Below are 27,954 nucleotides of genomic sequence, written 5' to 3'. Positions count from 1 at the left end.
GGGAGAGTCACGTGGTTGCTGGGCCGGGGAAATGGCGGCTCCAGGAGAGAGCGGGGCTTCGGCTGGCGGAGGGAGCACTGAGGAAGCATTTATGACCTTCTACAGTGAGGTGAACACCGAGTGAGGAGTAGTGGCACCGGGGCGACCCCACTCGGTCCTACTTTCCCAGCGGGCAAAGGCAGTGGTCTTCCTGGCCTGGACCGTTGGGCGGTTCCTCCTGTCTGGCCTTCGGGCAGGCAGGGGGGCTGGGGGTGTGTGTGCGCATCTCTGCCTCGTAGCTGCTGGGGGAATCCCTTGGGCGTCGAAAAAGGGGCCAGGGTCCGACGTCTGCGGGTAGACGACGATTGTGGCCAACGAAGTGCCTGGGCGCGTGCAGAGGGCCCCAAGTCCTCGGAGTCCGAGGCTGGCAGGGGCTGGCAGAGTCCGGCCTTCTTGGGGGCGACTTAACTTTGCTGGGCCTCATTTTTATTCTGAACGGAAGCACTGTCTACCCTTAGTCCTCTGTAATGAGTTGTATTACTGGTTATTTCTGCCATTCGTGGGCGCCAGGCACTATGCATCATGCCAAGGAGGCATTATCTTTGTTTTACAGATGACAAACCTGAGGTTTAGGGAAGCGAAATAATTTGTTCTGGGTCTTACAGCAGATATCATCAGCTTGGTATCATGTTAGGATTGGGGGGTCAGTTTGGTGTGAGCCTCACTTATTGTCGCATTTCCAGCACGTACGTCATAGTAATTGCTTGGTAAATATTTGTTGAATAAATGAATGAATAAATTAAAAGCATGCCATTTGGAGTCAGGGGACCTTGGATTGGATTTTTGCAAGGCAGTTGGACTGTGTTTTAATTCTTTCAAGACATTGATTTTGCAGATCTTAGGTTTTTACCTCTGTAAAGCCAGAGTTAATATTAAAACAAGAGTTTTTATGAACGTTAAAGGAGTTAAGGTATAAGAAAAGGTGTCATAACATATAAAGCAGAAAGAAGCATCTTTCTAAGAGTTAAAGCTGAATGGCATGGATTTGAGGAATGGAGTTGCTCCTGTCTAGGCTGTGAGCTGCTCAGAGTTCAGCACTGTGTCACATTCATCTTTTATCTTTGGTATTTGTAACAGTGCTTGTTACATAGTAGATTCTCCACAGTATTAAATTTGAAAACAGAATTAGCATATCCTTTATAGTCCTTTTGAAATGCCTAATTCACGTGAAAATGTTGATATGCTGGTACCAAAGTTTATTGACCTCTAATGACTACTCATCAGTTACACTGGAAATTGTTTCACTTACCATCTCTTAGTTAGAAATAAAAATAAACTAAAAACAATTCTGGCTTCTCTGAATTGAACGAGGGAAAGTACATAAAGGAGGACCCTTCAGTCATCATTCAACCTGTGTTTCTTGAGTACCTGACACGTACAAATGTACTGTTTAGGTGCTGGAGGTATGGTAGTGAACAATAGAAAAATCCTGTCTTAGAGCTTGCATTCTATAGAGAAAGATAAGCAATAAACAAACATGTAAAATATAGTGTCAGGTAGTGATATGTGCTACGAGGAAACATAAGTCTAGGAAAGAAGATGGGGTGAGGAGTGACATGCTATTTTCAAGAAAGTGAAAAGGAAAGATACTGAGAAGGAATGGCTTTTTATGCTACCGAAATTATTTCCAAACTTCTTTTGGCCATAGGAATAATGATGGTATATAACATATAAACATAACATGATTCATTTCAACTAGCATTCCAATTCTGACAGTGGTACCAAGGATGTTTTTCTGGCACTACCTAGTGCCTGTTCTCCTTGGTGGTGTTTTGGGTCCGGGATTTTTCTAACTCTATTCGTGTGATAGGTAGGCAGAATTACTTGTCCCTCCCATATACTTTTTTAATGCTGTTTTTAGTGTATAGTATATTTCAGTGTAATTGTATTTTTCTTAAATAAAAAATTGTAAATTAAGTGTGAACAACACTAGTACATCTTCTGTCATAAAGTGGAAGCTCTTTGAAGGTGGTGGCTGTGACTTATTTATGTTTATTTGTGATTCTTATCTTGGAGTCAGACTGTTGGAATTAAAATTCTAGTTTACAAGTTGGGTAGCCAGGAACAGATCAGTTAACCTCTCTAAGTCTCAGTTTTCCTATCTGTAAAATGGGAATAATAGTAGTATCTACTGTATAGGATGGTTGAGAGGAATAAATATATGTAAAGTTTTTACATTGTTAGAATTCAGTGAATGATACCTGTTGTAATTATTCTTCAAATGTTCACATGTAGACAGATTTTGCTCAACATGTCAGTAGCTTGTTAAAATGACAATTCAGAGTTTATTATTGAACTTTAGTAATGAAGTTTTTATCTCCCTTCATTTTAGGTCAAACAAATAGAGAAGAGAGATTCAGTTCTAACATCCAAAAATCAGATTGAAAGATTGACCCGTCCTGGTTCCTCCTACTTCAATTTGAACCCGTTTGAGGTGAGCTGTTTGATGTTGCTATGGCCTTGTGATGGGGGCTTTTCATAGCTGCAGGCAGACTTACATCAGAACATACACCTTTGTCTTATAGTTGGAACTGAGATTGGCTGGTTTTATTGTGAGCAAAGCATGAGAAGGCAGCATGTTAGGAAAAATGAGATGGTCTGTGACCTGTCAAATATTCTCCATCTTTTACCAACCCTAATATACAGGGCTTTATTTTCAGATGTGAAGGGCTAGCTACCCTTGATAAACTTAGGATCTTTGATTTAGTTTGCTTGTTACAACTTTTCTTTTGTACTGCAGTAAAAAATATTGAAAACCCAGGGTGCCTGGGTGGCTCACTTGGTTAAGCATCTGACTCACTTGGTTTTGGCTCAGGTTATGATCTCATGGTTCCTGAGTTTGAGCCCCATGTTGGCCTGCTTGGTATTCTCTGTCTCCCTGTCTCTGCCCTTCCCATGTTCTCTCTCTCTCTCTCTCTCTCTTCCAAAAATAAGTAAACTTAAAAAAATATATCAAATATGGGGCGCCTGGGTGGCGCAGTCGGTTAAACGTCCGACTTCAGCCAGGTCACGATCTTGCAGTCCGTGAGTTCGAGCCCCGCGTCGGGCTCTGGGCTGATGGCTCAGAGCCTGGAGCCTGTTTCCGATTCTGTGTCTCCCTCTCTCTCTGCCCCTCCCCCGTTCATGCTCTGTCTCTCTCTGTCCCAAAAATAAATAAACGTTGAAAAAAAAAATTAAAAAAAAAAAAATATCAAATATCCAACAACCAAAAAATGACCACAGGGTTACAGACAAGCAAATATACTTTCTGGGTCTCCTTTGTTTTATAATTTTAAACTTTTCCTAAATATGAAAGTAAATCATATTTCTTACAAAGATTTGAAATATAATAAAAGCAAGAATAATCAAGTATAATCCCACCTAAGAGAAATAGCTCCATCTTAATTGTTTATACTTGAACTGTTTTAAAAGTTCTGTTTTGAAACAAGGAGGATAATGTACTTCATGCTATTTTATTTTTAAAAATTTTTTAATGTTTATTTTTGAGAGAGAGTGTGTGCAAGTGGTGGGGAGGGGCAGAGAGAAAGGGAGACACAGAATCCAAAGCAGGCCCAAGGCTCTGAGCTGTCAGCACAAAGCCTGACATGGGGCTCGAACTCATGAACTGGAGATAATGACCTGAGCCAAAGTCGGATGCTTAACTGACTGAGCCACCCATGCACCCCTACTTCATGCTATTTTAAATGCTGTACTGTGCAACAACGTGGACAGAACTGGATTATATTATGCTAAGTGAAATAAGTCTATCAGAGAAAGACAAATGTCATATGATTTCCCTCATATGTGGAATTTAAGAAACAAAACAGTTGAACAATGGGAAACAAAAAAAGATAAAAACAGAGGGGCAGGCAGGCCATAAGAGACCCAAATATGGAAAACAAACTGAGGGTTGCTGGAGGGGTGGGGAGGATGGGCTAAATGGGTGATGGGCGTTAAGGAGGGCACTTGGGATGAGTACTGGGTATTATGTGTAAGTGATGAATCACTAAATTGTACTCCTGAAATCATTATTACACTATATGTTAACTAAATTAGATTGAAATAAATAAATAAGTGCTATATTGTTATACAAAATATGTGCATACATTTTTTTTTTTTAAATTTTAATGTTTGTTTATTTCTTGAGAGAGACAGAGACAGAGACAGAGCATCAACAGGGGTGGGGCAGAGAGAGAGGGAGACATAGAATCCGAAGCAGGCTCCAGGCTCTGAGCTGTCAGTACAGAGCCCAACGTGGGGCTCAAACCCATGGATCATGAGATCACAACCTCAGCCGGAGTCAGACACTTAACCGACTGAACCACTCAGGTGCCCCTGTGTATACATTTTTTAAAAAGAAACTTCTACTGTTTTTTTAAAGTTTATTTATTTTTGAGGGTGGAATGGGCAGAGAGAAGGGGACAGGATCTGAAGTGGGCTCTGTGCTGACAGCAGACAGCCCAACTCAGGGCTCGAAGTCACTAACTGAGATCGTGACCTGAGCCGAAGTCGGATGCTTAACTGACTGAGCCACACAGGCACCCTGGTGTACACATTTTTAAAAGTCTCCACAGTTTTTATTTAAAGAATTCCTTTACTGGGATGTTTGGGTGGCTCAGTTAGTTGAGCATCTAACTCTTGATTTCAGCTCAGTTCGTAATCTCAGGATCGTGCATCAAGCCCCGCGTCGGGCCCCATACTGAGTGTGGAGCCTGCTTAGGATTCTGTCTCTCTCCCCCTGGTGCCCCTTTCCCCTGCTCATATCCTCTGTCTCTGAAAATTAAAAAAATTATTTAATAATTCCTGTATTTTTCTTTATTATAGGATATTTAGTTTCTAGTTATTCACAATTATAAATAACTTTGACATGAATATTGTTACATCTTATAAAAATAACACTTATTGAGCACCTGTAAATTTTTTTGTTCCTACTTTTTTTTTTTATTGTGGTAAAATATACATAACATCTAATTAACCATTTAACAGTTTTTAGGTGTACATTTCAGGGGCAGTAAGTACATTCAGTGTTGTGCACCCATCATTGTCATCTCTAGAACTTTTTCATCATTCTAAACAGAAACTCCAAACCCATTAAACAATAACTCCCCATTCCTCCTACTCCCAGTCTCTGGTGATTTCTATTCTATTTTCTATCTATCAATTTGCCTATTCTGAGTGCCTCATATAGGTCGAATTGTATAGTATTTGTACTTTTGTGTCTGACTTATTTCATTTAGCATAATGCTTTCAAGGCTCGTCCATTGCTTCTGTTTTTTTGAAGAGTAACAAAAAAATTTTTTTAAGTTTATTGATTTGAGAGAGAGGGTGTGCGTGTGTGCAGAGTGTGTGGGGAGGGGCAGAGAGAGAGGGAGAGAGAATCCCAAGCAAGTTCCTCACTGTCAGTGCAGAGTCTGACTTGGGGCTTAATCTCATGAACCGTGAGCTCATGACGTGGACTGAAATCAAGAGTCAGATGCTTAACTGACTGAGCCACCTAGGTGCTCCTGAAGAGTAATTTTTAAAGAATTGTTTCATTTTATTTATCTTTTTTTTTAATGTTTATTTTTGAGGGGGGTGGGGCGGAGAGAGGAAGGGAGGGGCAGAGAGAGAAGCAGAGGATCCAAAGTGGGCTTTGTACTGACAACAGAGACCCAGATGTAGGACTCAAACTCAGGAACCACGAGATCATGAGCTGAGCCAGATGAAGTTGGATGCTTAAGGACTAAGCCACCCAGGCACCCCAAGAACTGTTTCATTTTAAAACAATTTCAGGGGCGCCTGGGTGGCGCAGTCGGTTGGGCGTCCGACTTCGTCCAGGTCACGATCTCGCGGTCCGTGAGTTCGAGCCCCGCGTCAGGCTCTGGGCTGATGGCTCAGAGCCTGGAGCCTGTTTCCGATTCTGTGTCTCCCTCTCTCTCTGCCCCTCCTCCGTTCATGCTCTGTCTCTCTCTGTCCCAAAAATAAATAAACGTTGGAAAAAAAAATTAAAAAAAAAAAATAAATAAAAAAAAATAAAAAAAAAATAAAACAATTTCAGATTTGTAGAAAGGTTACAAGTACATTATGAAGACTTTGTTGGACTGTTTGATACCAAGTTGTTAGTATGATGTTCCTTTGCTCTAGAATACTTCAGTGTGTTTTTCCTACAAATGACACTTTCCTACTGAAGCACAATATAACCATCAAAATCAAGAAAGAAACATTGGTACACTGTTACCATGTAGTTCTCAGACCCCATTCAAATTTGCCAGTTGTCTCAATAATGTCCTCTACAGCAAAAGGATCCAGTCAAGAATCAACTGTTATATTTAGTTGTTGTGTCTTTTTAGTCTTTAGTCTGGAACAGTTTCTCAGCCTTTCCTTGACTTTGACGACCTTACCATTTCTGAAGATTACAGGCCAGTTATTTATTAAAAAAAATTTTTTTTAAATGTTTATTCTTTTTTGAAAGACAGAGACAGAGCACAAGCAGGGGTTGGGCGGAGAAAGAGGGGGACACAGAATCTGAAGCAGGCTCCAGGCTCTGAGCTGTTGGGGCTTGAACCCACGATCTGTGAGATCATGACCTGAGCCGAAGTTGGACGCTTAATTGACTGAGCCACCCAGGCGCACCCAGGCCAGTTATATTGTAGCATCTCTCTCAATTTGAGGTTGTTTGATATTTCTTCAGTTGGATTCAGTTTATGCAATGTTGGAATGCAGGAATGTCACAGAAGTGATACTGTATTCTTCTCTTGGCAACTTATAAAGTACATGATATTTCCAATATCCCAGGTTTATCCCATTTCTAATGATGTTAACTTGATCACTTGGAGAGGTGCCTGCTGTGTTCATAAGTTACTTTTTTTCCCTTTTGTAATTAGTAAGTATTTTATGGGGAGGCACTTTGAGACAGTGTAAATATTCTCTTATCAAAGTTTCAGTTTATTCATTTATTAGTCAGTATAGACTTAGGGTTTCCTATTTTATCCAGTGTGTTGTATTTTGATATTATTTATTTTGTTGCTCAAGTTGTCCCAAATTGGGCCAGTAGGTTATCTTTCAAGCAAGGCCCTATCTTTCGATATGTTTTCATCATTCTTTGATTACTAGACACTCTTGTACTTTTCCTGACCCAGCCTAAAGTCATTTCAGTGAGGAGCTCCGATTCCTTTTAGTGAAGAATGGTATTTAGAGATAAAGATTTGGGTGCTAGGTGTATTCATTGCTGTTGGGAATGTCACTACTCCAGACCCTATTGGTAGATAGGGCTAAGAAGTGAGTGTATGTGTATGCATGCATATGTGTGTTTGCATGTGTACGTACATGTATTTACATCCAATTTCAATCCAACACTACAGGGTTTATTCTAGTTTTTTTTTTTTTTTTCTTTACATGTTTGTAGTTCCCTTCTCTCATAGTGAGAAATCAGGCTCCCACTATTTTAAATATGTGTATATTTACTTAATTGATCGTCCTGTTTACATGCGATCTCCCAGCTGCCATTCCTCACCGTACCTGAGCTTAAAACTCCCATGCCAGGTTACCCTTCCAGGTGGGTGCATTCCTCACCCACCTCTGGCTCCCTAGGACCTCTCTTCATCCCTTTTGGACTCCAGCATCCTCCCCATCAAACAGGCACGTTTCTACCCTGCTCTGGCTTTGACCCTTACGTCAGGCTACCTTCCTCTGAAAACATCCTCCTCATCTTACTTGGGCTCTAATTCCATTCCATCCACCCCCCCACCCCCCTCCCCCCACCCTTGCATGGAGGCTGTCTTCACCCTGATCAGGCTCCAACTTCTGTGCTTGTCATACTTCCATCCAAGTGCTGTCTACATTCTGCTTGGGTTCTGACACCTCTTGTTGGACTGCCTTCCTATGTTGGATGCCCTCCTACATGGGTGCCCACCTCACCAAGTACAAGTTTCCCATGCTAGGCCATCCCTTTGTGGAGATATTTTTGTTTGGGCTCCTATACTCTGTGCCAAGCCACTTCCCTTGTAGACACTTTTCTTACCTTGCCCACTCTCAAATGCCCCAGTTACATTCTATTTACTTTTTTTAAAAGAAATTTTTAAAATGTTTATTTATTTTTGAGAGAGAGGGTATGCATGTTTGCAGGGTAGGGGCAGAGAAAGAGGGAGACAGAGGATCCAAAGCAGGTTCTGTACTGACAGCAGAAAGCCTGACGTGGGACTTGAACTCACATACTGTGAGATCATGACCTGAGCCGGAGTCAGACGCTTAACCAACTGAACCACCCAGGCGCCCCTCAACTCTGCTTTCATGTGGATGCTTTCCTTAGCCCTCTTGGGCTCTGATACCCTGCACTTGGCTACCCTCCCATGTTCACAGTCTTACCCTGCTTAGGTTTTAACACCCTATGCCTGGCTGCCTGCCCACTGAGATGCCCTTCTCAACCCACTTTGTACCTCCATGTCAGGGTACCTTTCTATGCGGATGCTCTTCTCACCCCATTTGTGTTCCACCATGGTGTGACTGGCCACTGCTTCCTGTGTGGTCACCACCATCTTCATCCCAGATGGGCTCTGACCCTGCACTGGGCTATCTTGATGTCCTACCCAGGATAGGTGTCTACTTTGCCTGGCTCCACTGAATGTGTTTGGATTGTATTGCTCAGAAAGGGAAGCGTAAGACAGAAAACTTAAAGAGTACTTTTGAGGGGCATCTGGTTGGGTCAGTTGGAAGAGCATGTGACACTTGGTCTTGGGGTCATGAGTTAAGGGACTTGAACTCATGACCCTAAGATCAAAAGTCGCATGCTCTTCCGATTGAGCCAGCCAGGAGCCCCTGATTGTTTTTCCCCAAGAGTATTCTTGATACAATTTGGGGGAGGGAATGGAGAAGATAATTTTTTTGAGAAGGATAAAGAATTTGATGATACGTTCTTTGTATTTAACCATACTTTTTTTTTTTTTTTTTTTTTTAATGTTTACTTATCTTTGAGAGAGGGAGACACAGAATCTGAAGCAGGCTCTAGGCTCTAAGCTATCAGCACAGAACCAGACATGGGGCTCGAACCCATGAGCCTGGAGATCATGATCTGACAGCTGAAGTCAGACGCTCAACTGACTAACCCACCCAGGCACCCCTCTATTTAACCATACTTTTAAATTGTGCAGAGTACCATGAAAAGGGGACATGTGATCATATAACTTACCCATTTATTTGTTAGGGTAATTTGTGTTTCCTGTGGTTATCTGATTGAAAAGAAATGACAGATTGTTGGGACTACTATGAAGGCTAGAATTTTAACACCCTACTAGTTAATGTGGTTCTGGAAGTCACTGCCCTGTAGTTCCTGTCCTGACTACATAAAGTATGTTTGAGGGGCTCTGGTGGCTCAGTTGGGTAAGCGTCTGACTTTAGCTCAGGTCATGATCTTGTGGTTCATGGGTTCGAGCCCTGTGTTGGGGCGTGGAACCTGCTTGAGATTTTCTCCCTCTCTCTCTCTCTCTCTCTCTCTCTCTCTCTCTCTCTCAAAATAAACTAAAAAAAAATGTTGGAGTATATGTACACATTATGCATATGTATATATGTGTATATACATATATACACACTCACAATTGACCGTTAAACAATGCAGGGATTAGTCAGTCATACAAACCCTCATGCAGTTAAAAATCTGTGTATGACTTTGACTCACCCCCAAATTTAACTACTAATAAACTACTATTGACTAGAAGCCTTACTGAGACCAAACCATCAATTAACACGTTTTGTATATGTATTACATACTGTATTTTTACAGTAAAGTAAGCTAGAAAATATTAAAAAGTCATAAGAGAAAATACATTTATAGTAGTATACTATATTTATTGAAAAAAAATTCATATGTAAGTTGACCCGTGCAGTTCAAACCTGTGTTCAAGAGTTGACAGTGTGTGTGAATGTATGTGTGAATATATTTACACAAAGATACGGTGAGGTTGACACTTGGGAAGATGAGAGATTGTGTTTGAATGGGCAGGACTCGATGACCATCCATTAGAACTTTTGTCTTTTCTATTTTCTACAGATGTGGTGGCCACTATATAGGGTGGGTATTATCGTCATTGTCTCCTTATGAAGTTGCTTTTTGAACCTTGAGTCAGAATTAGGTGTTCCTGGTGATATAGGAAATGAGTGACTTTTGTTTTTCACGTAGCAACTATTGAGACATCTAAATGAATCTGAGTTTTCTACAGAGGTAAGCAGGAGAGGGAGAGAGAGAATCCCAAGCAGACTTCGCACTCAGTGCAGAGTTGGACGCGGGGCTGAATCTAACAAACCGCCAGATTATGATTTGAGCTGAAATCAAGAGACTGAGCCACCCAGGGACCCCTGGTCTTTTTCTAGTATGGAGAGTAATGCAGTGAGAGCTGTCATGCCAGGTGTCAACTGAAATGTGAGTGGTCTGCCTAGACACCATCTCACTGAGTAGCAGGTAGAAAAGGGAGGAGTAAGACTGTGAATCTGAGGGACCTTATTATGGGAATCTTTATCCAGGGCGCGTTTTTCTTTTCTCTTCCTGGCCTCTCTCTAGCTCCCTATTTGGCCATGCGTCTAACCTTCAGCTATTATGCAAGGATCTTACGCATTCTGCAATTATTCTTCAGTTGAAGGCCCTTCTCTACTTCTTCCATAAGCGTAGAGGAACCTGTGCCCCTGCTCAGTCCTGTCCTTTTCATGTTCCTTCTTTTGATTTAACTTCAAGGCCCCAGCAAGGAGCTCTACCAACTTTATTTTTTTGTGTATCTTATTAAGTACTTTGGAAGGAAAGGTGTTTATCTTAGTAGAACTCTGGAACTTGTACATAATTATCAGCTCATAGAGTTCACATATGACTTAAGACTGGATTCCTTTTTCAAGTGAAAGATTCCAAAGGAGGCTGTTACAATTTGAGTTCAGAAACTTGTATCAGTGTCAGGCATTTTTGTTCATGTGTGATGGTTAATGAACTCTTTGAGGTCTAAGACTGGATTTTTGATTGCAGTATCCCCAAAGCCTGAGACACAGTAGGAGTTCAGAAAAACCTTCCAAGAATCTGAACAGATCTGTGTGCTTCCTAAGAGCCATGTTGGTAATATGGCATTTGTCACGTTTGTAAGAATTGTTTCTTGTCTGTTCCTCCCCTGATGGACCTTCAATTCCGTGAAAATAGTAGTGAGCACAGTAGGAATCATAGGTGCTCCATAAGTTTGTACTGAGTGTGAAGCTGGCTTTAAAGAGGTTTGGGCCGCAGGTATAGGCCCACTGTATTCATTGTATTTCATGGCCACATATGGTACCTCCATCTATTAAGGATAGAAAAGGAGTTGATTAGCTTTGAAGGCACTCAGTGAATTTTTGTTGCCAGTGATCAGTACACATGTGATTAAGTTATTCTTGGAAAAACAAGGCTGGTGTGTGTGTATATATACATACCTTCATTTTTGCTGGATTATCTGAAAGTAAGCTGTAGACATTGTGATGCTTCATGCTTAAATAATTTACCAGGCATCTCCTCAGAATAAGAATATATAGCCATAACACCATTATTGCACCTAGGAAAAACAACATTAATTCAATAACATCATCTAATGTAGTCCACACTCAAGTGGCCCCAGTTGTCCCCCAAATCTTAATTATAGCTATTTTATTTAATTTGGGAATCAGTCAAGGTTTATGAATTACATTTGGCATTAGTTCTAGGCTATAGCTTTATTGGAGGCTTTTTTTTATATGTGAGGGTGGGAGGTTTTCCATTCTTTCTCATTCATTTTGTACACCTTCTGGGGTTGGTTGGACTTTGGTTTGCTCCAATACGTTTCTTTTCCCCAGAACCAAGGTAAGGTAAAATTCTCTTCTGAATATTTGTGTATGTACAGTTAACCTTCCTTTATCTATAAATCTTATATAGCTGCATACTTTTCTTGAGTGACTTTTTCCCAATTCCTTTCTCCCTTGGGAAGGTAGAGGAGACACAATGAATCTTGAAAATGTGTTGCTTTAAAGTTCTTCTGTTCCTTCACCCTTATTGTATGCCTAGCATTGAAGAGTGGGCGTGTTTTTGTCATAACCTTCCAAAGTCTGCCGAATGCAGTGGTCATTCAGCTCCGTTGCCTACCACTAACTTTATTACTATAGGTGGGCTGTTGGAATGTTTTGAAAGCTTGCAATAAATCTTGACATTACTTGTTGCCAGGTTTTTTTTTTTTAAAAACACCGCAAGCATCTGACTAAGCTTGGTAGTTTACTTTGCGTTTTTAATTTCTGGTATATGTTTTTCTTTTCAAGGTTTATTTTCATTTTTTTTCTCTTTGCTGTCCATCTCCGCACCACCCCCCACCTGCCCCGTCCTTAGTTCTGCTAACGTTGAGCACACTTTTTTCTAACCTACATCATTTCTTACCAGTGTTTCTCAGACTTTAATATGATTCAGATTACTTGGGGATCTTGTTAAGTTTTGATTCTGATTCTGTTGCACTTAAGTGAGGCTTTCTCTTCTGGATTTCTAACAAACTCCTGTCGCCCTCTGGCCTTGAATATCAAGTAAATAAATAGTAATGCTGTGTTGAATCCATGGACTACACTGTGAAATCTTCCCCCCAAAGCACTTATTATATGGTAATTAAAAAATACGTTTTCCCTGCTTATTTATCTTTGCATTTCTGGTACATAGCAGTGTGTTCAGCAGGTAGTAGCTACTGTATAAATGTCTGAGTGAATATATATATTTGTGGCGATGGGCTCAGGATCCATGGTGAAGACTGTCAACACCAGCTTATCTAGGCGTGGAGAATGATTAAATTTATTCTTTAAAAAACAAATTGCTCTAAAAATACAGTTGATCCTTCCATTTGGCTGTACCTCAGTTCTACTGAGTTGGAACCAGACTTTTCTATAGTAGGCCCATCGCTCACAGGTCTTCGCTCACAGGTCTTCGCTCACAGGTCTTCACAGGCAATTCTGATGTTCACTCCGGGCTGAGAACCATTGGCCCATGTGAATTACAGATATAAAGGGGAGCCCCGTGGGCGTTTCTGGATTGAAAATCAGGGATCCAGCCTCATATTTTCCTTATTGCGTATTTGTACTTTCTCCACATTTGCAAAGATAAGTAGGGGTGTGTAGGGGGGTGCTTTTTTTTAATGAATGAAGGAGAAATGCAACATGGTCCAGAAACCTGTCTCTGGATATAAGATAAATTGTCCTTCTGATGGAGTAAAACATAAATGTATTTTGTATTGAGAAATACATATTGAGAAACATAAAATGGTATAACTGTTATTCTGTTACTGGTTTTCTCATTTATGTTTCTTTTTTTCCTTTTTAAAAATATTTTATTTTATTTTTTTAAAATAATCTCTACACCCAACCTGAGGTTTGAATTTACAACTCCAAGATCAAGAGTTGCATACTCTCCCGACTGAGTCAGCCAGGTGCCCCTCATTTTCCTTCCTCCCTTCCTCCCTTCCTCCCTTCCTCCCTTCCTCCCTTCCTTCCTTTTTTAAAGTTTATTTATTTTGAGAGAGACAGAGACAATGCAAGTGGGGGAGGAGCCAAGAGAGAGGCTGAGAGAGAGAATCCCAAGCAGGCTTTACACTGTCAGCACAGAGCCCACTGGGGGCTCGAACTCATGAAACTGTGAGATCATGACCTGAGCTGAAACCAAGAGTCAGATGCTTAACCAACTGAGCCACCCAGGCACCCCATATTTCTTTTTTTATTTTTTAAGTAATCTTCACCCATACCCAGTGTGGGACTCAAACTTACAACCCCAAGACCAGGAGTCACAAGCTTTACCAACTAAGCCAGACAGGTGCCCCTCATTTATGTACCTTGAGCATTTTTTAGAACTGTGTGCCAGGTACTGTTCTAGAATACTGAGTACTGCTCTAGATGTTGATTTTAACATTTATAATTATTGGGCACCTGTTAAATTCATAAATTCTTCTAATCTCTTTTACAGTTTTGATTTTGATTCTTCCAGGTTCTTCAGATAGATCCTGAAGTGACAGATGAAGAAATAAAAAAGAGGTTTCGACAGGTACAGTATTATTTCCCTGTAATAGATGGAGTCTGAACCTTCTGGAAATATAGTAGCACATGATTCTCTTAGGATTTGCTGTTATGAATATTGGGCCAAAATTTAATTTTTTTTTTAAGCTTAAGATTATGTAACTTTTTTTTTTTTTTTTTTTTTTTTTTTTTACATTTTATTTATTTTTGAGAGAGACAGAGACAGAGCACAAGTGGGGGAGAGTCAGAGAGAGAGGGAGACACAGAATCGGAAGCAGGCTCCAGGCTCTGAGCTGTCAGCACAGAGCCTGACGTGGGGCTCGAACTCACAAACTGCTGGATCATGACCTGAGCTGAAGTTGGACGCTCAACCCGTTGAGCCACCCAGACGCCCCAAGATTATGTAACTCTTCAAAAACAAACCTCATAATGACATAAAATCTTAAATAATTTATTGACCATGGCTTACCTCTTATTCACACAGCCCACCTGCAGCAGTAGTTATTGGTAAGCTATGGAGCTGAATGACCACTGCATTCAGCAGGCTTTTTGAAGGTTATTACAGGAGCATACCCACTCTCAAATTTAGGCATACAGTTGGGAGTGAAGGAGAAGGAAGAATAGGATGAATTTGACCTCTGAATAGAATGAATTTTATATCCAAATAGAACCTTTCCAGGCCCTTAAGTAAGCGGGAGAAGTACATGGTAGAATAGTGGAACTTACATGGAGTCATGCTTATTAAATTCCCTGCCTTCCTGGAGAAAACATGTTAAATGACTTGTAACAGTTTTTTTATTTTTAAGACCCCCTTCCTCAATAATTTTATCTTGTGCAAACTTAAATACCCAAGAGATACCTGGTTTCATGTAAATAGTGCTTTATTGTCCAGTCTGTTGTTTAATAACCTTAAGCTACAAAGGTTTATAGTAGCCTTTTTAAAAAACCCTTCCAATTTTGATAGCTGAGTAACCCCCAGCCTTTCTTTCTAGGAGTTGAATAAACACACTCCCTACTATCTGTCTTTGCAAATTGGATTTTCTGTATACCTAATATCTTTTTTGTTGGTTTGTTTTTTAAAATTTCCCCAACTTTTATATATCTCTTTGTACTTCATATTGTAATAGGGTCTGACCAGTGCAGAATATAATTCTCATCTCCTGCATTCCATACTTGTTAATATCCAATATTATGCCTGCTTCCTCAATACAGTAACTGCCCCCACATTGCTGACTCATAATCATGTTCTGATTTACTATTAAGCCAAGATGTTTTTTATCTTTGCCTACTAAGTCATTTCCCATTATATAACATCAAAACTTTTTTTTGTTTATGTTTTATTTATTTTTGAGAGAGAGATAGAGCATGAGTTGGGGAGGGGCAGAGAGAGAGGGAGACACAGAATCCGAAGTAGGCTTCAGGCTCTGAGCTGTCAGCAGAGAGCCTGACACAGGGCTTGAACTTGCGAACTGTGAGATCATGACCTGAGCCAAAGTCAGATGCTTAACCAACAGAGGCACCCAGGCGCTCCACCCTATCTTATAACTTTTTCTTCCTGAGTTCTACTCTGCACTTATATTCAGCTTTTATCCCCTTAAAATGTCAAGTTTCCTAATGTAATGCATTAGCAGTCTTTCCCAATTTAATAAGGAAGCATTCAAATCCACAGTCAAAACTTTTTTATGTAAGCTGTATGAAGAACTCAGTGAGAGTTCTTTAGTTATTAATATGATCTAATAGTTAAGAGTATGGGCCTTAGAGCTATATGACTTGAGTTTCAATCTCAGCTGTACCTCTTATGAGCAGTTTGAAGTTGGGCAAGTCCCTTTCAACCTTTCTGTGCCTGTTACCTCATTTATAAAATGCCCGTGATGTGTCTACCCAGTAAGATTGTTATGAGGATTTAAATGAGGTAATCGAACAATGCACTTAGAGAAGTATGTCTTTTTCTTGGCATGCAGTATGTACTCTTTCTGTGATATCAATGTGTGTTAGACAGTATGCTGTTTCTTGCATTATTCCAATGAGCTAGAGGTACCTAGTATTGTTGTATTTACAGAGGAGGAAACTGGAACAGAGATAGGTTAAGTGAATTGCTCAAGGTCTCACAGCTGGTAGGTGATTAAAGTTGGAATTAGAGCCCAGGATTCTGACTCCAGTAATGCTGGATTTAGCATTTCATTCCCACTTGCTGTCATTATCCCCAAAAAGTCCCACTGTTCCAATTAGTTGGTTTTGGTCTGTCAATGACAGTAGGTCAGTGGTTCTTAACCCTGGCTGTCTGAAAGAATCACCTATGGAGATATTTGCTTTTCACTTTAACTTTTTTATTATATGTTTCTTTTTGAGAGACTAAAAGAGACAGAGAGTGAGCAGGGGAAGGGCAGAGGGAGAGGGAGACACAGAATCTGAAGCAGGCTCCATGCTCTGAGCTGTCAGCACAGAGCCCAATGTGGGGCTCAAATCGTGAGATGACCTGAGCTTAACTGACTGAGCCACCCAGGTGTGCCCCTGTTATAAAAATTTTTAATTATATTTTAAAAAGAAAGAATAGAGCAGTGAGTACTCATATACTCACCATCTGTAGGCAACAGTTTGCTTCATTAACTATGTTTTTGGCCGAGTTGTGAAGTAAATTATAGATATCATGGTACTTTACCCCCAATATTTCATCATGTATCCCCCCAAGAAAAAAAAAAGGGCATTTTCTTGCATAACTACTTGTCAGACCTAACAAAATTGACACTAATTCCTTACTGTCACCTGTTACCGAGTAGAGGTTAATCCAGTAGAGGCTTAAAAAAGTACAGATTCCAGGGGTGCCTGGGTGTCTCAGTCGGTTAAATGTCTGATTCTTGATGTGGGCTCAGGTCATAATCTTATGGTTTGTGGGATTGAGCCCCATGTTGGGCTCTGCACTGACAGTGAGGAGCCTACTTGGGATTCTCTCTCTTCCTTTCTTTCTGCCCCTCCCCTGCTCCTGTGCACACGTGTGCTCTCTATCTCTCTCAAAAAAAAGTACAGATGTCAGAGACTGATTCAGAGGGTCTGAGAGTAGCAAGTAGACCTATATTTTAAAAAGCTTTACAGGGTTGGAGCATAGCCAGAACTAAGAACTACTACTTAATGGGTTTTTTTTTGTTTTTTTTTTTTTAAGTTTTTATTTTAGTTCTAGTTAACATACAATGTAATATTAGTTTCAGGCATACAGTATAGTGATTCAGCAATTCCGTACATCAGCCGGTGCTCATCACAACAAGTACACTCCTCAGTCCCCATCGCCTATTTAACCTATCCCCCGCCCCCCTCCTTAGAGAACCACAACTTTAAAAGTTCTTTTAGGAAAGAGATGATGTCTCATACGTGCTTTAGCCTTCTTAGTGCTTATCAGTATAAGGAACATAATAGGAACTGGGTACTTTTCAGTCTGTCTTCTTCATCCTCACAGCATCCTTGTAATGCTTGGCTTATATTTCTTCTCGACTTTGTGATTAAAATCCTAAATGTTTCCCAGCATTTTACCTTTTGGTGCTTGAATTCTAAGGACCAGTGTTTCTGCACATTTTATGATACTTACTAATTTGTAAAAAATGTTTCTGGCTGACAGTCTTTTTTGCTATAATACCTTAGAGCTTTTGGTTGGAAGGAAGCATGATGCAGGTGAAGAGTTACTAAATGTTCCTCGTATTGACAAACCTAACTCTCCCCTTGTTGTAGTTATCCATATTGGTGCATCCTGACAAAAACCAAGATGATGCTGACAGAGCACAAAAGGCTTTTGAAGGTATTTGTAAATTTACCTGCTCCTGACTAAAACTTTTATCAGTGCTAGAGACTAACTGTTCCTTGTCCTGGATCAAGGAAGGAATGTTACAGTTTTGTCTTCTGGTGATGAAGAAGCTGTGGTTTTCAGTAGAACAGTTGTCATTGCAAAGCAGAATGTTGCTGTTTAAGAAATAGATCTTAACTTTGCCTTGTTAAAACTTTTATGTGCCAACAAAGACTGTTACTGCATAGGATCATTTTTTTTCTTTGAACAACAACAAAAATAATTGGAAGTATTTTGTCACTGAATTAAATCTAGTTGTGGTGTATATAGTCTTGAGGGTATATTTAATTTTTTCCAAGGCTCTCAAGGAAAGTCATTGCTGTAGTTGTATGTTTTAAAATTAGCTTAACAACAATAAATAATTTAACAAAATAGGGAATGCTTTTAGATGGCACAAGTCCATTTACGCTGCCTGAGTATAGTTCAGACTTTCAGAGGGTGTTTGCAGAAACAGTTAATTTCAATGTTTTGCATTAGCTGTGGACAAAGCTTACAAGTTGCTACTGGATCAGGAACAAAAGAAGAGGGCCCTGGATGTAATTCAGGCAGGAAAAGAATACGTGGAACACACTGTAAGTATTTATAGTGCTGCTGTGTTTACAGGAAGTATTAGCAAGCCTTGGGCACCTTGCAGGAGGGTAAATGTTAACCTGGCAATACCTACTGGTGCAATTTGTGACCATTTATGTGGTCTCTGTAACTTTGCTGTGGTGCTCATGAATAGTGTTGTGCCTTAGAGCTCAGGGTGTGGAGTGGCTAGGAGGCTGCTCCCACCTCTTTCCCTTACCAGCTGCATGCTGTGGAGAGAGGGCTTTTCTTTCCCTCTCGTCACGTGTTGTCACGTTACCCACTTTTGAGAGTGGAAGAGTGGAGCAGCCGTGGTGATCCTTGACCCTGGATTTTTATTCTTGTCTCAGTGAAGGGGTTGGAACGTGGGCTTGAGGAAAGACCGGCAAGGGGATATGAGTAACTTTTTTTTTTTTTTAATAGGAGGAGGTGTATATCTGTATTAATAACAGGGTTGGGAAGGATCAACTAAAATTGAGTTATAGCTGGCTTTATTTTTTTGCATTACCTAAATCTCCTGAGTGGTGGGAAGGGTTAAGATGGCTTGCTTGAGGTAAGAAAGGTTTTTGTTTTTATTTTTTACTTGCTGGGGCAAGAATTGTGAGGCCATTTGTAAGAGCTGTTTCAATTGGGAGTGAATATGGGTGTGACCTTTTCTTTGAAGAGCTTTGGAATCTGAAATAGAACTGTATAACCAGTAATAGTAATAATGAGTCCAATTTAGATGAAGAAAATGGGTAAAAAAGAGACAGATGGCCATAAGTCTATCTTGCTGGTCATGTGTTGGAAGTGGTACCTGTAGGCAAAATTTTGGTAGAAATCATAAAAGGACCTGACAAGTTCTCCTTAAATCATTGTGGTATTTACTTTTCCTCTTATTTTGGCCTATAAAGGAGCCATCCTCAGGCTTTCTGGCCACAAGGTGGCAGTAGGGCCATTCTGAGCTTGGAAGACACTGGCTTTTTGCTCGAGCAGTAGTAAATGGTTATTTAATAGAGAAATGACATTCTTATGTGAATGGGTGTGTTTATTTTTTTTTTAGCTCTCAATGGTGGCCAGAGTGATAAAAAAACAAACAAACAAACAAACAGTTAACATGGTATGAAAATTACTGGTTTAAGGGGGTTTCACAGTGAGAATTATCAATAATGCAGTTTTTGAAATACCTGGAAACAGTTATACTTAATACCACAAATTCTGTAGCTTCTTATAAAACTTGACAAATGTAGTTTCTTTGCTATAAACACATAACTACAAACCACAAAAGATTAATGGGTAATCTGTTCAATGTATCAAAGGTTCTGTGGATCTGGCCTAGGATCGGATGAGTTGGGGACAACTTCCTTGCTGGTCCTCTTGCATCCTTCCTGGTGGATTGGATTTTAGATGAGGTTAGAGGAAGGACCCCTGATTCCTAGTTCTCCTTTAACTGCATTGCTGTTTTGGAGGGGAGGGGAAGAGGCTCATTTTTTTTTTTTTCCATGCAAACCTTTTATTGTATCTATATCCATTGAAAAGTGCACATGTTATATGTGTGCAGCTTAATGGATATTCTCAACTGATGAAAAAATTTTTTTTAGGTGAAAGAGCGAAAAAAGCAATTAAAGAAGGAAGGAAAACCTACAAATGTGGAGGAGGATGATCCTGAGCTGGTGAGTGAAATATGTGAAAAACCACCTTATCTCATGTGATTGAGCTCATTGGTTGGTGGGTTAAAGAGAAGGAAGCCTAAAAAATGGTGCATACATGCTAGAAACATTTGGTTTTAATTTAAAGTATTTAAATGTATGTCCATTCACCTTTAAGCTTCACTTTTTTTTTTTTTTTTAAACCATAGGACTATGGCTTTTTCTTTGAGTGTGTGTCTGCTGATTAGAGTTTGCAGTTGACTTCCCTGTATAAAACATACATACCAAGCATTATCCGTAGTTTCTACTTTTTTTTTAAATGTTTTATTTGTTTTTGAGAGAGAGAGAGAGAGAGAGAGAGAGAGAGAGCGTGCATGCACATGTGCGTGCACGAACAGGGGAGGAGCAGAGAGGGAGACACAGAATCTGAAGCAGGCTCCAGTCTCTGAGCTGTCAGCAGAGAGCCCGATGTGGGGCTCACACATATAGTTTCTACTTTTTTTTTTTTTTTATTTTTTTTTATTTTTTTATTTTTAAAAAAATTTTTTTTTTCAACGTTTATTTATTTTTGGGACAGAGAGAGACAGAGCATGAACAGGGGAGGGGCAGAGAGAGAGGGAGACACAGAATCGGAAACAGGCTCCAGGCTCTGAGCCATCAGCCCAGAGCCCGACGCGGGGCTCGAACTCACGGACCGCGAGATCGTGACCTGGCTGAAGTCGGACGCTTAACCGACTGCGCCACCCAGGCGCCCCTATAGTTTCTACTTTTAATGTTTTTTGAAGTACATTGAAAACTTACGTATTTGTGAAACAAACCAAGAGGAAAATCCTAGCTATATATGATTTATTGTTTTTTGATTTTTGGGACTTCGGGTTTTTTGGACGGGATAAAGAAGAATAATAGCTTTATTGCTTTGCTGGGTAAGAGAGGCCGCAGCAGGCTAAGGCCTTCAAAACTGCAAGCCCACCCAGAGGATTCATTTTTCAGTCTTTTCCAGATGTCTCTCCTGTACCTAATTCAACAGCAATATTTTTAGGGACTTATTTTTATTGAATCTTTCTAAAGCATTTCACTGAGTTTAAAAAGATACCACAAGCATTTATTTGTATAACCACATTCATCAGTTTCTGTGGTAGGGGCGCTGGGGTGGTTCAGTTGGTTAAGCATTGGACTTTCGCTCAGGTCATGATCTCGTGATCCATGAGTTCAAGCTCCGCATTGGGCTCTGTGCTGAGAGCTCAGAGTCTGGAGCCTGCTTCAGATTCTGTATCTCCCTCTCTCTTGGCCCATCCCCCACTCACCTCTGTCTCTCTCTCTCTTAAAATAATAAAAAAACATTAAAAAAATTTTCTGTGATATTTAAATCTCATAAGTATGGTAGTAATTGCAAATGTCATAAACCACTTTGGGAGCAACCACAAGTGACTCTAAACAGCTAGTAAACGGCTTTCCACCAGCTATGAGTGCTCATTGTGCTTCAGGTAATAATTTGCAGAGAAACAGCATTGTTTCATCCATTGAGTTCATTAGTGGAGATTAGTTGAGCGAGAGATTCTACTTAGATATTTGTGTCTGATTGCCTTCCTAGCCTGAAAAATTCAAAGTCATCTTAATCTTGCTTCAATTTAGGTCAGTAAGTAAGTCACCATGTACTTATCTTGTTTTTAAAGATTTATAGGGGCTTGTGGGTGGCTCAGTAGGTTAAGCATCTGACTCTTGATTTTGGCTCAGGTCATGATCTCACGGTTCGTGAGTTTGAGTCCCACATTGGGCTCTGTACTGACAGTGTAGAGCCTGCTTGGGATTCTCTCACTCTCTCTCTGCCCCTACCTCATTCGCTCTCTCTCTCAAAATAAATAAATAAGCTTAAAAAAAAAAAGAGATTTATACAAGAGAAGATGTCTTGCTACGGAAACTTGCTTACAATTCTTGCTTCAGTGATTTTCCTGACAGTGACTGGCCCCATCTTCTGCTTGAGAACTGTTAAGTTGGTCACCTTTTGCACTAGCCATCTGTTTTGGGTGTACTCTGTCCCTGCATTTTAGTTTTTTCTCTTCATTTCCTCAATCTTCCTTTCTCTTCCTTTCTCTACAGTTATCCTCTTTGGTCTTTTCTTTTTTTCTTTTTCCTTTCCTTTCCTCCTTCTTCTTTTTTTTTTATTTTTAATTTATTTTTATTAAAAAATTTTTCTTTTTTTAACGTTTATTTATTTTTGAGACAGAGAGAGACAGAGCATGAATGGGGGAGGGGCAGAGAGAGAGGGAGACACAGAATCGGAAGCAGGCTCCAGGCTCCAAGCCATCAGCCCAGAGCCCGACGTGGGGCTCGAACTCACGGACCGTGAGATCGTGACCTGAGCTGAAGTCGGACGCTTAACCGACTGAGCCACCCAGGTGCCCCCCCCACCTTTTTTTTTTTTTTTTTTTAGAGAGAGGAAACGTGCATGCAGAGGGAGGGGGGAGAGAGAGAATCTTAAGCAGTCTCCACACCCTATATGGAACTCAACTCGGGGCTCTCTCACAACTGTGAGATCATGACCTGAGCCAAAATCCAGAGTCCAGTGCTTAACCAACTGAGCCACCCAGGTGCCCCTCTTTGGTCTTTTCTGAAGACTCTCTTAAAAATACTCCTTGGTCCTTTAAGTTGTTAAGAACCCTAATTTTGGGGGCACCCGGGTAGCTCAGTTGGTTGAGCATCCAATTTCAGCTCATGTCATGATCTCATTGTTGGTGAGTTCAAGCCCCGCGTCGGGCTCGCTGCTGTCAGCCTGTCAGCACAAAGCCTACTTCAGATCCTTTGTACCCCCTCTCTCTGCTCCTACCCTGCTTACGTTCTCCCTCTCAGAAAATAAATAAAACATTAAAAAAAAAAAATTTAAAAGGGGTACCTAGGTGGCAAGTTGGTTAAGCGTCCAACTTCAGCTCAGTTCGTGATCTCGCATTTCGTGAGTTTGGGCCCCACATCGGGCTCTGTGCTGACAGCTCAGAGCCTAGAGCCTACTTTGGATTCTGTGTCTCCCTCTCTCTCTGCTCCTTCCCCGCTTGTGCTCTCTCTTGAAAATAAATAAACATTAAAAAAAATAAAGAATGCTGACATTTTCTAAAATAAATTTTATTTATTTAAAGGATTTTTTTTTAAAGCAAGGGGTTTTTTTTTGTTTTATTTTTAAGTTTTATTTATTTATTTTGAGAGAGAGAGAGCACAAGCAGGGGGGAGAGGCAGAGAGAGAAGGGGAGAGAGAGAATCCCAAGCAGGCTCTGTTCTGCCAGGACAGAGCCCAGTGCAGGGCTCGACCTTACAAACTGCGACATCGTGGCCTGAGCGGAAACCAAGGAAACCAAGAGTCGGATGCTTAACCAACTGAGCTACCCAGGCACCCTGAGGATTTTTTTTTTTTTTAAATGTTTATTTTTGGGGGGGTGCGGGCAGAGAGAGAGGGAGAGAGAGAGAATCCCAATCAGGCTCTGCACTGTCAGCACAGGGCCCAACTTGGGGCTCTTACCTCATGAGCCATGAGATTATGACCTGAGCTGAAATCAAGAGTCAGACGCTTAACCGACTGAGCCACCCAGCTGCCCCAAGAACCCTAATAACTTTTTTAAGTTGTCTTTTTTTCCTGATTATATAAGAACACATACTAATGATAAAAAATTTGGAAAAAGCAAAAGAATATAAAATATTCAAAATCAGTAACTGTCCATCCAAGAAAGTTTGGACTTTTTAAAGATACTGAAATATTCATTCTGATTGACTGACTGACTCCTTCACTCATTTGATGTTTGTCCTTATCAGGGACTGGGGTTGTCAGTATTGCTTTTATTGAGCAGTGCCTGGCAGATAACAGTATTAGAAAGAAGTGACAGATTTTGGGATTCCTTTACCTCCCTTTTTCTCTGCACATTACTCTTTGCTCCAGTGTCTCTGATTTTAGGATATAGGTTCTATGAAATCTGCATGATGGGTTACTTTCTATTTTTCTTTGTATATTTAAAATACTTTATATTTTGAAGAAAAAACATTTTAAAGATCGAGTTCTGTTTTCTGTCTCACGTTGTGTCATTTTTTTCTGTCTGCATATTAAGTAGAATGTAAGTTTAGCTGTGTACAACTGAGACCCAAAACGATGGTGGTTTGAACGAGACCGTGATTTGTCTTCTGTCGTGTATAATATAGTCTTTGGGAAGATGGCTCCTGGTATGGCAGCCCTGGGCCATGTGTTATCCAAGGACTCATTCTCCTCTCTGTGGCTCTGCCAACAAGGATGTTGCCCCCGTCCTCACGGTCCTGGGTGTGTCATCACCTCACCCAAGTACCAAATAGAATAGAGGAAGGTGGCAAGGAGGGACAAGCGTACTCCCTGTAAGAACATTCCGGGAAATTGCTGCATCATTTCTCCTTACGTTCTGTTGGCTGGAGGCTAAGTTCCATGGCCACACCTAGCTTCAAGGAAGCCTAGGAAAGATGGGCTTTTACATTGGGTGACCAGATACCTAAAGATAAGGGGCTTTACGTGGAAGGAGAACAGATAATGGGGTGGTGGAGGACACACAGCTAATAGCGTCAGTGGCCCTGCCATAGTGAGTAGACTCCTGAGACTGGTCTGCTTGATAGCAACTAATAGTACCTGGCTGGGTGCCTAGCACAGAGTAATGATGAAATATTTGTGAAAAGAAAGAAAGTTATTTTTTCAGAGTTCTTTGGAGGAAAGGGCCCTCCAACATGGTTATGATAAACAAGTCGAATTTTTTTCTTTTTCGTGCTTTTTAGCAGAGCAAGTTTCCTGTGTATCATCTGCATGGTGAAAGTGGAAAATTTTCATGGGTGGTTATGTTATTTATCTCTCAGGAGAGAACATCATTAAGTAGTTCTCTCTGAAATCTTTCTTCCTTGCTGGTTCACATCTGCTTTTATCTTGACGCCATCTAAAAGTGCTTGATTCAAGTTGCTGGTAAAATGCTTTTATTTTCTTTTTTTCTTAATTTTCTTGTAGTTCAAACAAGCAGTATATAAACAGACCATGAAACTCTTTGCTGAGCTGGAAATTAAAAGGAAAGAGAGAGAAGCCAAAGAGATGCACGAAAGGTATACATCAGAATATTCGTTTAATCCATCTAAATACCTAGATTAACCAAAATTGGTCTTTGGGGATTTTCCTCATGAAGAGTTTATCGAATCAAGGAGTGATGTAGTGTATCGTTTAAGAGACTGTCTAAAATAGTTATCTGAAACAGCCAAACTTTTGAATCTTTAGGGTAAGAAATTCTCTCTGACTTTTGGGAAATTGAATAGACCTATCCTTAGGGAGTTGTTAATCAAGAGTGCTATATGTTTTCTTCCTGATTTCTTGGGGTTAAATAGGCAGAGGCCAGAACCGTTTGTGTGACTAGTGGCTGCAGCTTTGGTGAGTATGTAGTATTTATTGAACAGTGTAATCACTTACAAAATACTTATTGTCCCAAAGTATGATTTCCCTGGCTTTTCAGAAATCTTGAGGTGAATTTATGTATTTTGTAGTGTTTATTAGTGTTTAGCAGTAACTACATTTTGGTAGTTGAGGCTGTGTGAAATGTTCTTGTTTTGGGATTGGGTTTTGTCCAGAGATCCTCTTGTAAGAACCTCTGCTATTATAATGGTCGTTCTACTGAAGTAGGGTCACCTGGGTTCTTGAGATAGCTTTGTCACGGACTGAGCCTGGAACTTTTGGACTGAGCCCGTAACTTACGATTATTGTTGGCTGGGCCTTGGTAACCATATATGTCCATCTGTGTAACAGGGATGTTTGTATCTTGCCCTGTAGCTCTTGCCCATGTTCTAATCTGCAACTAGGTTTACTTGATATACTTGGAATTGATTTACTTGATATACTTGTTTCTGTGGGGAGATGACTTAACTTTTATGGTTAATAGAGTCTCTGGGTATCATATCAATACTCTGGTCTGGTTTTCTTCCTAGGAAGCGACAAAGGGAAGAAGAGATTGAAGCTCAAGAAAAAGCCAAACGAGAAAGGGAGTGGCAGAAAAACTTTGAGGTAAGTTTCCAAGGTGGCCAGGGATTCTCATTCCAGAGTAAGAAAACTTCCCCGTGTAGAAACTTGGTTCCTGGGGCATTGCCAGAACTGACTGGGGCAGACAGTCAGGGAAAGGGAATTCGTGGGGAAGAGCAGGAGCTTTGGAGAATGAGGCCTAGCTCAGCTGCCTGTATGCTCTGTAGCCTTGGCGGGAGCAAAGAGGATCCCTGAAGGGTTAGAGATTATGGAAGGCACAGCTGCCAAGGGGGCTCAAGAAAAATGCTTTGCACGTTTAGTTTAGGGGTAATCATGGAGTAGCCCCGTTCTTAGAGGTCTGCTAGCAAAAACTGAGGTTCTTGTGACCCTGATGTCCTGGCTTTTAAACTTGATTCCTCTTTAACACCCTAGTTACATTCTTCAGGTGCTCAGCCAGTTTCCTCAGTTGAGCAACATCTGATGTCTTTTCTTCTGTAGCATTTAGGTCTTAGGCTAGGGATTGGCTAACCAGAGTTGATGACTTTGTTTCTGTCTCCCTGCATATATGCAGAGAGAGGAAATGAATAGGGCTCTTGATACGCAGGAGAGAGACCCTGGAGGCCCTCCCGGCATCACTGGCTAGGCCTTGTGCTGGCTTTGAGCCTCCATCCAAGTTTTGCGGGGCAGAAGGAAGGTACAGTGGAAAGAGCAGCTCTGCTGCTGGCTGTCCATACGGCTTTGAGAAAGTGATCTAACCCCTGAGCCTTGGTGTGTTCAGATGTGAAATGGTGGTGGCACTTTACATACTATGGGCAGCTTTTCGTGAGGGTTAGAAATAGCACATGCTAAGTATCTAGCCCTGCGATCTCCAGCAAATGTTGTGATGAGTATTACACATTTTGCCCTCCTCTTCCTGCCTATAGCTGATTGTGCCTTCTGGGGGTGGGATGCCACTTTCCGTGGGCTCATGGAAGCGTGAAGAAAGGCTCTGCTCTGTTCTATTTTTGGATTATTCCAGAGGGCTGAGCAGGGCTGGGCTGCAGGGATGGCAGAGCAGGTTCAGGCCCTTTTCGTCAGCTAGTTTCCTCGCCCCAAACCTTTTTTGTGCTTAGGAAAGTCGAGATGGTCGTGTGGACAGCTGGCGGAACTTCCAAGCAAATACAAAGGGGAAGAAAGAGAAGAAAAATCGGACCTTCCTGAGACCACCGAAAGTAAAAATGGAGCAGCGTGAGTGACCACCTAGGGTCACGGCCACAGAACCTTCCCCCGACTGTCTCCCCTCCTGCTTCGAAGGACTCATTCTCTCTTCCCATTTCCACCCCAACATAGAGTAGTAGTTGCTTTTTAGTCCATTTTGTTTTCAATACAATTTAATATCGATCAGAGTAATTCTTTTGTACATTGAAATGAGGGGCTCAGTTTAAAATGAAACCTTTCCCCACCCCCACCCCTAGACCAACCAGGATTGGAAGGGGCCACCACGGGTGCCGCCTTCTCTTCCCACAGCCCGTAACTTAATGTTTTGTACTTCACTGAATTGTGATGGTTAGAAACCTCGTGTATAGTTTGTGGAAATCATCCAATTAAACATATTGCTTAAAATGGTGTTGCCGTGACTTCAGAGACAAGCCTGGGCCACCTTAGGAATCCCCTCTGCTTCAGTTGCTTGCTTCTGGGCGTGGCGTCCTTCGAAGCCCCAGATCAGACAGGGAAGGCGGTGGGCACACAGAACAGTCACTCGATGCCCTGACCTCCCGACAGTGTGTGGCATGTGCTCTCCCTTCTGACTGATCTTTCCGTGTGGCATGAGGCTCCGAGCCACCCAAACCTGTTCACTTTCCAAAGAGCTAGCCATCTTCCACCCACCACCATTCTGTCCTAGCCTGTCTGCATTCGTTAGTGGTAATATTCTGTATATGTAATAAATTTTTATACCCTAA

At 41.0% G+C, this 27,954-nt stretch overlaps 1 protein-coding gene across 1 annotated transcript; it reads left to right on the top strand.

The window, feature by feature from the left end:
- On the top strand, window positions 1-27,954 carry DNAJC8 (DnaJ heat shock protein family (Hsp40) member C8). The gene is made up of 9 exons (XM_030325321.1): window positions 1-109; window positions 2,372-2,473; window positions 13,976-14,032; window positions 17,722-17,788; window positions 18,311-18,405; window positions 19,981-20,052; window positions 25,022-25,113; window positions 25,984-26,059; window positions 27,127-27,954. Exons 1-9 carry the CDS (start codon window positions 32-34, stop codon window positions 27,247-27,249), a joined length of 762 nt encoding a protein of 253 aa, XP_030181181.1. The 5' UTR covers window positions 1-31; the 3' UTR covers window positions 27,250-27,954.

The sequence above is a fragment of the Lynx canadensis genome, chromosome C1 (assembly GCF_007474595.2).
Source record: "Lynx canadensis isolate LIC74 chromosome C1, mLynCan4.pri.v2, whole genome shotgun sequence".
Taxonomy (NCBI): Eukaryota; Metazoa; Chordata; class Mammalia; order Carnivora; family Felidae; genus Lynx; species Lynx canadensis.
The sequence above is the reverse complement of the archived record's forward strand: the minus strand, read 5'-3'. Positions and strand labels throughout refer to the sequence as shown.